At 44.2% G+C, this 10,152-nt stretch overlaps 1 protein-coding gene across 5 annotated transcripts in view; it reads right to left on the bottom strand.

Annotated features, from left to right (window-relative positions):
- Positions 1–272: 272 nt before the first annotated feature.
- The window catches only part of LOC147896298 (uncharacterized), a 31,532-nt gene continuing 21,652 nt past the window's right edge, over positions 273–10,152 (bottom strand). For 3 of the 5 annotated variants that reach the window (XM_087382397.1, XM_087382396.1, XM_087382395.1), the window contains exons 3-15: positions 9,563–9,706; positions 9,348–9,431; positions 9,074–9,199; positions 8,884–8,943; positions 4,643–4,696; positions 4,411–4,503; positions 4,138–4,233; positions 3,763–3,908; positions 3,507–3,656; positions 3,293–3,422; positions 1,778–3,112; positions 1,163–1,654; positions 273–957 (exon numbers count right to left, since the gene is read on the bottom strand). In XM_087382397.1, the coding sequence (XP_087238523.1) occupies positions 568–957; positions 1,163–1,654; positions 1,778–3,112; positions 3,293–3,422; positions 3,507–3,656; positions 3,763–3,908; positions 4,138–4,233; positions 4,411–4,503; positions 4,643–4,696; positions 8,884–8,943; positions 9,074–9,199; positions 9,348–9,431; positions 9,563–9,706 (3,300 nt within the window). In that variant the 3' untranslated portion in view covers positions 273–567. The remainder of the gene's footprint in view (positions 958–1,162; positions 1,655–1,777; positions 3,113–3,292; positions 3,423–3,506; positions 3,657–3,762; positions 3,909–4,137; positions 4,234–4,410; positions 4,504–4,642; positions 4,697–8,883; positions 8,944–9,073; positions 9,200–9,347; positions 9,432–9,562; positions 9,707–10,152) is intronic. The other 2 variants (XM_087382398.1, XM_087382399.1) reach the window with 2 other exon arrangements.

The following is a 10,152-nucleotide window of genomic DNA, read 5'->3' as shown; positions in this document are numbered from 1 at the left end:
ATTTCTCTCTAACAAGCAGAGAGCATAGCTTTTTCCTGATGCTTTGCTTCTCTACAGCACTAATTTAAGATCCATTTGATCAGGTTTAAAGCATGCAAGTTTGTAATGCCGCAGTAGGATGTCTTGGAATTGTCAATCTTGATCTATGACATTTGTGTGAAAATCCCAGGTGGGATGTATTCTTATTGTTGCCACCCTTATTGTAGATGAAATTTACTTAAAAGATAAATTAGACCATTAATGGAAGTTTACAACCCTTCCAAAGCATCCTGCTTTGCATGGCCAGACTCAAGTCGTTTTTAGGCAGATGGACTTTCCAAATAGAAGCAATACAAGGGTTCACAGGTATTGCCATATTGATTACAGCATCTGTGAAAAAATAAGATGAAAGAATAAGGGCTTCCGGTGATTTTCCTTGTTGAGCCTGTTACTTCTCTTACCATATAGTGATGAAGAGGCTCTAAATGAATATAGCATGTACAAAGAAAGATCAGAGACAATATGAAACAATTACAGTGAAGCATACTTATTGGAGAAATGACTACGGATCCAGTTTGTTAATGCACTTCAGACATTGCACTTTTGAACCTCCTCATACCAAAGTTCCTCCGGCACATTCTCATTCTTCATGCTCTGTGGATACACATCTTCGTTATCCTCAAACAGTTCAAGCTCAGTCCTTAGCATCTGCAACATATCAGACTCCTCCACTTCATTGGCTTCTGCTGCAAGGCGCTCAGCCTCTAGGGCTGCTTCAGCGTCTTCAGCATCCACTTCAATGAACTGAAATTTTACACGCTCAGCCGTCACACACATCGGACAAACAGTTGATTTCTGAAACCGAACCTCTAAAAGCCGCTGCTGACATATGGCAATCTCTGTTGCATGCTTTCTCTTTAATTTTTCTATCTCCCGATGCAGTACATCAACATCTTGTTCAGCAAGTGCGGCAGCATCCTAGATTGGCATACAATCAGCTAGATTAGCACAGTGTTCCACTACATTTGCAAAAAAGGAAGATTCCTATCCTTACAGATCTATCACCACAAAACTGAAGACAAATCCTGCAGGGTAAAAGTCAATGGCAAGGCATATGTTGAAGTGAATGAAAGGAAGGCAAGTAGTTTTAATAGACTAGCAGAGGTCTAAAGAAATAACTTACTTGAGCTATTAATACAGATTCTTCTGCCTCCTTCAGCCGCACAAGGAGCTCACCTGCAGCCTGGACTGCTTCAGCTGTGTCCCGTACCTGGGCTTGTAGGCCCTCGATCTGCTCCTTAGCCACTTGTCTTTCCTGCTCCTGCTCAAGCTTGATACTTGCAAGCTCCACTGCCTCAGCTTCAAACCACTTTGCTTTTTCAAACCCAACCTTCCCCACCACCTTTTTAGCGTCAGACATAGCGTCTCTGATTTTCCTATGTTTTGCCAAGAGAGAAATGTGCTTCTCTTGTAGTTCTGCATATTGATCAAGCAGCCGAGCATGCCCTTCCATGGCCATTTGTAAAGCTTCCTTCATCTCCTCCACACAGCTGCGCTCTCCCTGAGCTTCTTGTTTCCTCTTTTCAGCAAGCTGTTTGTACTCCTCAACCTCAACTCGCAACTCCTCGAGCACTAACATCCACTCGTTCTCACGTTCACACTGCTGCATCTTTTCCTTGCATTGAAGTTTGATAAAATCAATATCAACCTAAAAGTTTCAAAAGAAAACAAGGATTGAAGATCCTCGCAACCTATAGAAGTAGGACCAATGGCCTATGTGAGAGACGTCTTATATTACCTGAGTAAGATGAATTTCAGATTCTTTAGGGGGATTCTTTGGCTCCTTGGTAGCCAAAAACTCCACATTTGCGCACTCACAACAGGGATCAGATAGAGTAGGAGAATGAGTATCTTCTGTGACTGTTAGCTCCAGAGTTTCTGGCAAGTCCATGGTCACATTGTCAGAAAACCTTGCCGGGGAAGTCTGTATACTTTTGTCAACTGCATTTCTTGATTTTAACTTATCGGACTCATGATTCTGAAAGGAAAATCGAGCTAATGATGTGCGAGTGCTAGTTATCTTTCTCTGATGGTTTTCAAGGATCTGCAAACCCCGATGTAGACTTGCAGCCAGTCGATCAGTGGGCGAGGACAAAGTTTCATCAAGGCACAGTCCTTTCTTATTCAGTGAAAGCCAAGGATCAGCCTTAGGTGATTGGACTTCGCTGGTTGATGGGTTTATTGCATCAATGCATTCCACACTTGCAGCCCATCGATCGGTGGGAGAGGACAAAGTTTCATCAAGGCACAGTCCCTTCTCATTCAGTGAAAGCCGAGGATCAGCCTTGAGTGATTCAACTTCGCTGGTTGACGGGTCTATTGCATCAATGCATTCCACACTTGCAGCCCATCGATTGGTGGGAGAGGACAAAGTTTCATCAAGGCACGGTCCTTTCTCATTCAGTGAAAGCCGAGGATCAGCAGCCTTAAGTGATTCGACTTCACTGGTTGATGGGTTTATTGCATCAATGCATTCCACACTTGCAGCCAGTCGATCAGTGGTGGGCGAGGACAAAGTTTCATCAAGGCACAGTCCTTTCTCATTCAGTGAAAGCCGAGGATCAGCTTTAAGTGATTCGTCTTCCCTGGTTAATGGGTCTGCGGGATCAATGAATTCCACACTTGCAGCCAGTCGACCGGTGGGTGAGGACAAAGTTTCATCAACGCACTGACCTTTCTCATCCAGTGAAAGACGAGGATCAGCCTTAAGTGATTCATCTTCGCTGGTTGATGGGTTTATTGCATAACTGCATTCCCCGCTTGCAGCCCATCGATCGGTGTGCGAGGACAAAGTTTCATCAAGGCACAGTCCTTTCTCATTCAGTGAAAGGCGAGGATCATCCTTAAGTGATTCGTCTTCGCTGGTTGATGGGTTTATTGCATCAATGCATTCCACACTCTCATCATCAATCTCCATTTCTTCATCAGTGTCACTGTCAGTATGGGGCACTACCATTGGACTTCTAAGACTCATCCTCAACAAATTGTAGCTCCTGCGAGCATTCCAAGCACTTGAGTTGCTGCCAGCACCTGCATTTTGAGTTTCGGTTGACTTCATTCTCGTAAGTTCATCCTGTTCGAAGAAAACATTTAGAATTAAACAGAAAAACTGGTGATAAGCTTGCACTTCTCTAATACCTTCCAATGGGCAAAATGCACCAGCAACAGCAACTAGATTCCTAATTTTGTTAATTCTTGCCATTTAGTATATTTTTTGGTGGATCAAAATAAACATAAAGAAAAGACGGTTTACCTTTAGTTGGCGGATTTGTTCTCGCAAAAAGTTGACATTATTTTCTGTTTCTTCATTAACTACTGCTTTATTTTTAATAGCCTTAGCCCGTTGGGCAAATCGTAACGTGCTCATTGTTTCACTTCTACAACTGCATAAAGCAATGAAACTTGACATTAGCTCATCCCACATTCTAGATAACAACCTGAAAATCTCTGACTGCAAAGCTTGTTACCTGCTTGCAGGCGAGATTGCACAGATCATTGCAAGTTTTGCATTTCCACCAAGTGATTCCTGTAGAAGGAAAGTGAGCCTTGAATCACGATATGGAATATGTCTTGGCTTGCCCGTTTGTGAAACCTCAGCCAGAATATTTATCAGATTGCTGCAACAGAAAGCAGGAGCATATTAATTATTGCTGTAAATGCAACCATTCAGATATACTGCATGACGTAGAAAAAAGGGTAAGCAAACCTTAAAGGCATTCTCACCCAAGCTGTGAAAGCGAACGATTAATATTTCCTGCTTCTTTTAAGCGTTCACCAGCAGCACCTGTCAGCTTCTGTCGCTCGGACCCGGCCAGATCAACAAGGTTCATCCTGCTCGTCCTAACACTGCTCATACCATCTGTAAAACTCTGCAAATATGCCAATCACTATAAACCTTCAATTTGGCAATCAAAATCATTACTGAATTTGTCCATCACTGGTAAGCAAGGGCTTACCACCTTACAGTCAGTGTTCAAAAAATAGTACCACCATCCCCCATTCACATCAGAATGTTTGGAGAATGGGTGGTGTTTAGTATTGCTTGTCCCACTACCCGTCATCAGCACATAGCAGAAGGTATGGGAAATAGTAATCTACCTTGCACCGTGACTCAATGACACATGTGAACATGCTATGGGATCGAGAACTCTCCACATTCATACTTGTAGATGCAACCCTTCTATTTCCCAGGCCCTGTACATATACTGCTTGAGATTATTAAATCTGACAGCAGATGCGTTAAGGGAGACAAATTATTGAGATATAGGAAGATAAAAAATGATACAAAAAAGGAGCAGATGCATTAAGAAATAAAGAAATTATTGAGATATAGGAGCAGATGCACAGAGATCAACAAGAGTGAAGGATCACCTTGAGCATGAGGTGAAAAACATCATTAATAGTAGAAACATACTCCTCTGTAAGATTCTCAACATATACACCTGTTTTAGTATCCTCCCTGACCTGCAAGATTTTGTATATTTTTTTAGCTTTTTTTAAGCACATACTGGCAGCATGAAGAAGCAGACATCAAGCCAGAGAAGTTCATGCTAAAAAAGACTGTAGGGACAAATGCAGGAGCCACTATACAATTCAATCTTACCTGCAGAACCTTTTGCACTGGTTCCAGCAAATCTGTGATCTGTTCATTGTAGATCTGCGTACCAAACCAGGAGATTAACCTACCTCTCTCTCTCTCTCTCTCTCTCTCTCTCTCTCTCTCTCTCTCTCCACACACGGTCTGCCTTCTCCTCCTCCTCCTTGTGGGTTCCCCACCCCTCCCTCACAAGGGTTCCCTCACTCCAAAGAAGGCAAAGTTGTTCGGGCCAAATTTGTGCTGTGGAAGGTTTCATGGTTTCTTGGCTCCTTGTGATGTCCCAGACAACTTTGCCTTTTGTAGCATGGTGAAATTCCTCTTGGATTTGAAAAAAATGATCATCACAATTCCTAGAACTAGCCAAGAGTATAATACTGACCACGATGTATACAAGGCTAAAAAATTATCTCGCCTCAATGTGCTACGAACATGGCCTCGTCAAGATGAGAACTCATCGGCCTAATCTTACCACAAGATCCTTCTACTATTTGCCGGCTATCTCTAGACTCGAGCCCGCGTGCTCCACCTCGAGCGTCTATAGACTTTCTGTCCAGAATGATCCTCTCCACCTTGCTGTCTGGAAACCAGCCTAGCTCAGTCTGCAGCCCTCTTTAGGTCTCCTTCACCTCCTGGGGAAAGGCCCAAGGAACCCCTAACTGCTGCTCCTGTTTGCTGTAGATCTGCTGCTCCAGAGAATATGATGAATGAGGGCCTGGAGGCCCTCCTTGTATAGGCCCGCAAGAGGCAGAAATAAAACCGACCATCAGCATCATTCTGGCCGACCCAAACAAGCCGACCAGTCTGCTGCAAAACTGCCCTTAAAGGGCTCTCATAACAAGGGCCCCTAGCCCACAACACTAGGGCTTGTCCCTCACTTCAAGAGCAGATGCCCTCCTATATATTCAGGGTCCAGCCCCCTCCAAACCTGCTGCAAACAGTGCGCCTCCATGTACTAGATCTGTTAGAAATTACCCAACAGAGGGTACACACAGCGGAAGACTGATAGTAATGCCCAAGAGCTCACACAGTGAGCGTGTGGGGTGTGGAATCACAAACTTATTTACTTAATGTGCGTCACATAGATTAGATGTGCAGATTCATCAATAGACAATGAACCAGCCAGATAGAGAAACCACCAATATATATTTCCGTCCAAAACTATGGACACAATACAAGAGAGAGAGAGATCCAGAGTCCCACCAATGGTGTGGTCCTCTGATCTTACCACAAGGTCCTTCTCCTATCTGCTGGCTATCTCTAGACTCGAGCCCGCGTGCTCCACCTCGAGCTTATGTGGACTCTCCGTCCTTTGACCTCAGCTCCTTGCTGCCCTAGAAGACAGCCAAAGTCTCAGCCTCACACTTGAGCTAAGTCTGCAGCAATACTGGTACTCCTTCAGCTTCTGGATGTAGGCCCCAAGGGTTGTGCTCTGCTGCTCCTTTCTGCTCTGCTGGAAGCTGCACTACTGGATGTGAAATGAGGCCTGTGGCCTCTGCTTTTATAGGCCCCCAAGGGCCCCTTGAAGTAACCGACCAGCCAGCCCTAAATGGGCCAACTGGCTGGTCTGTTTGGGCTGACCAGTCTGCCCCAAAACCAGCCCTTTAAGGGCTCCAAAACTAGGGCCCTTTGGCCCACACTTTTAAAGCTTTTGGCCCTCCAATCTAGGCAAGGGCCCAGCCTATATAAGGCATGCCACTGCCCACTGTCAGCCACAATTTGCTGCTCCACCAGGCCTGCTGGTTCTGCCCTCTGCCAGGTTCTCTCCAGCCATGTGTGCAGCGCCGTACACTGCTGATGTCATCGTGCCCTGCCAGGTCAGATCTAGGGCTTGCTGTCCCCACCATCTGCACTGTAATTTGTGCCATCTGTTGCAGCCTTCTTCTCTTGTGAGGTGCTGCCCATGTGGCAGCCCCCTCTCTCTCTCTTCTTTGGGCATCTTCTGCCCTAGGTCTCCCTCCCCCATGCTCTCCTCATCTGGGGGCTTACAGATGGGAGGTAACCTTTCCAACAAGATCCATTGCAATCTGTCCCAGACTATCTTGCCTCTGCTCCAGGCTTGTTCCAGCTCTAGGGCACCTGCCCAAGCTCCGTACGTATCCCTGAAACCAACCGTACAGCAGGTGCAGATCTGCCATGCTTCCGTACTATTCTGGCCCTCTAATCTGCCCATAACAGCTCCATACTGTTCTTGTTTCTTTTTTAATTCCTGCCCACATGGCAGTCAATACTCTGCCCATGTGTCAGTCTCTCAGACACCAGGTTCACCCCCCCCTCCACGCTCTCAGAGGACATGATATTGTATTGCTCAGGTCCCATAGGCCGGTTTTGGTCTTCAGAGGACGATAATATATTCTTCTTCTTCTTCTTCTTCTCCTCATATGGGGGCCCTAGCGTGCACATGACCTAGAGAGAACTCAGATCTAATTCCTCCACCAAATAGTAGGCAAAACAAGCTCCAAGGTGAGCACCATACAACCAGCAAAGAAGCTGGACCAAAAGGCTGAGGACTCTGGTAGATAACTGCCTGCCTTGTAGGCTTCAGTGGGGCTGCAAATAGTGGGGGGTAGGGGGGTTTATAAAGGGGCTGACTGCCCTCTGAAGTGAACCAACCAGCAGGTCAGTTTTGCCAGGGGCCAACGGGTAAACCCCCATGTGCTACCATCCAGAAAAAGTAGGAGATCTTCCTTGGTCGCAAAAGGCACAAATCTTTGGACATCACCAAGTCAGCAATAAAACCCCACCCCTAGCATTTGCAAGGAGGATCAAGTCCTAATGGACTTGTGTCGTATCTCATGTCCATATTTTTATTCTCTCTCTTTTTCCTTTAAAAAATATCATAAAATGGTAGATTCAAGTTTAATTTCAAGTTAGTAGTTACATGCTCCATGACAAAAATGGGACTCTAAAGTATAGGAAGCGAGCAATGAATGAATGAATACATGCCAAGGATTGTGATATATAGGGAGTGATCAATGAATGAATGAATACCAAGGACAAGCAAGGGATGTGATGATAAGCAAATTTAATTTGTGACCGTCTCTCAAGGCATTGTGCTACTCAAAAAGCCATTGAAAGAGCCATAATCTCCTATTTTTTTGCGATATGTTATTGTGCTTTGTTGATGGAGTCTAGCCTTCTACTCTAGTCTACAGGCTGCCTACCCAACCTAGTTATATTACAAAAAACAATCCCCTAAGAAGGAGACAACCAGCTATAAACACCAGAATACATCATTATATGACAAGAACACAAGATGATCAAGATCCTACGCTTAGACACAATCATAAAAGATTGTCATAGAGATGCCCGAAAGAACTGTCATAGCTCCAAAGCGCTCACCCAATGTCTCCATCACAAAGGATGTAAGAGAAAAGATGAATCATAAAGCATACATTCGTAGTAAGCCTTGCAAGCCTCTAGGATTGAGAGCAAGATGAAGCACGAAGGAAAGAAGAGGCACTTCTCAATGCCAAAAACCAAGGTTAGCAAAACACTACTTGCATTCAACCAACATGTGTGTGACCTTCCTCGATCATATGAGCTCGTAGCTTCCTTTGTTTGCTTATTTCTCTCTCACACCACATGAAATACTAAACGGACAATGAGGCATACCACAAGAGGGAAGAATCATTGGAGAGGTGCTCAACCACAAGAGAGAGGACGATTGCAACCACAAGAGAGAGGACAAGACCATTGCAACACAAATGTCAATACTTCAAGAGTGCTCCTACTATTGCTTGTGTATCTTGTTTCAAATCCATACATCTCCCCCATTTATAGCTTTTAACAAAAAATGGCCCTCTAGCCTAAGATTATCACACCCGAAAATGTGCACTCAGTGCTGGGTGACCATTGTTGCCCTTAATTGGATATATAGACCAACTATCATCAGCTGATGATGCTTGACAGTTTGTTTATACCATAGAGCACCTATGTTTCTCAATTGGGAGATCGTGCTTTTGAAGATACCTGCTTGCAGATACATACACACAACAGATCTTACATAGGGCAGCTACTAAAAGACAGGTCAGAATTTGGACAGGATTAGCAAGATCGGCCATCAACAAAAACAAACTAAACTATGATATTGAGAGCTATTTCTGTAGAGCTGCAACTGTAATACTTGATACGAAACCATCCTTCATCCCATAAATCATTCTCAGCTCTCCAATGCATCATACTCTTGTGTACTAGAAGAGTAAATAGTGATACCTTCTCCTGGATACTAGAAAACTAAATAATGATACCTCAAGGAAGGAACAACGGCATTGATAATGCAGCTGCTTGTCAATATTGTTGTTTTCTTCCTGTTCAAGACAATATATAGAAAGGGGTCAAATTTCAATAAAGTGCAAGGCCGGTAAATTCACGAGCTTGAGACCAGATTTGTATTGTGCTTAGTCGCTCAATTATGCAGTCAACATTTACATAGCTTACCTCTTTTATCCGCTGAAATAGACTCTCAAATAAACGTGGAGTTAGACCTCTTCCTTCGCTTGGTGGATGAGCTGTAACTAGATCTTGTGTCACTCCCCACATTGTATATGTCTTCCCACTTCCTGTCTGTTCCACCAAAGGATAAATTAGCTATGCTAAACAACATCCTGGGGAGTAAAAGATGCGGACATCAGCATCGAAATAAGAGGAAATCTGGTTTAAGGACTGGGTGACTAAAGCACCAATTTCAGGACAAGAATGAGAAGTGTTTTACCTGTCCATATGCAAAGATGGAGCTGTTGAATCCTTGGAGACAATTCTCCACTAGTGGTAAGCCAACCATCTCAAACATTGTTTGCTGTCACAGTACAGAATTTCTTATAGAAGATAAAGAGTGACTCCTACTTACGTAAGAAGCATTGACCTGCTATGCATTCAATTGTGCAAAGCTTCATTGGAATGGAACTAGATTCATTGCAATTTACTTACCTGGGAAGTGTCTGTTCCTGCTACATGATCAAAGGTGAAACGTTGATCATTGATACACAAAGAATCATCAGACAGCATTTCAATTATCTGTATGGCTTCATCAGATTCCTCTCTCTTATTTAGGGGACGCATTCTTACAATCACCTGCAACCAATGTCTCAAACCTATCAGAAAAGGTGGAAGTATATACCAAACATTTGTAATAAAAGAAAAATTTTGACTTACATTAGGGGGAGTTAGGACTACTCTGCTAGGGTCATTAGGAAACAATGTATGGAACTATAAAGATTACTCAAACAATGCAAGAAGTTATATCCGAGTGCATGAAGGTACGATCTGCCTCTACTTGCAACGCAACCCCCACTCCCGTGTGTTCTGCCCTGCCTACGCGAGGACTGAGTGGATGTAAGACCTCCTAGAGGGGGTGCATCTATCCCGCAACCCCCTCCTGTCGTTTTCCTTCGCCACAGCCCACCGTATGGGCTGTGGCCATTGTATGGTCACCTGCCACCGCCACAAGCAGCTCAGCTGCTGTCGTTTGCAGCAAGGCTGATGCATTGCAAGTTATTTCCAGCCCTGTTCAACATGCA

Source organism: Dipteris shenzhenensis, chromosome 12 (assembly GCF_047967505.1).
Source record: "Dipteris shenzhenensis isolate YYH24624 ecotype China chromosome 12, Dip_SZ_1.0, whole genome shotgun sequence".
Lineage (NCBI taxonomy): Eukaryota > Viridiplantae > Streptophyta > Polypodiopsida > Gleicheniales > Dipteridaceae > Dipteris > Dipteris shenzhenensis.
Note: the sequence above shows the minus strand (reverse complement) of the source record. Positions and strands in the feature narration are given on the sequence as shown.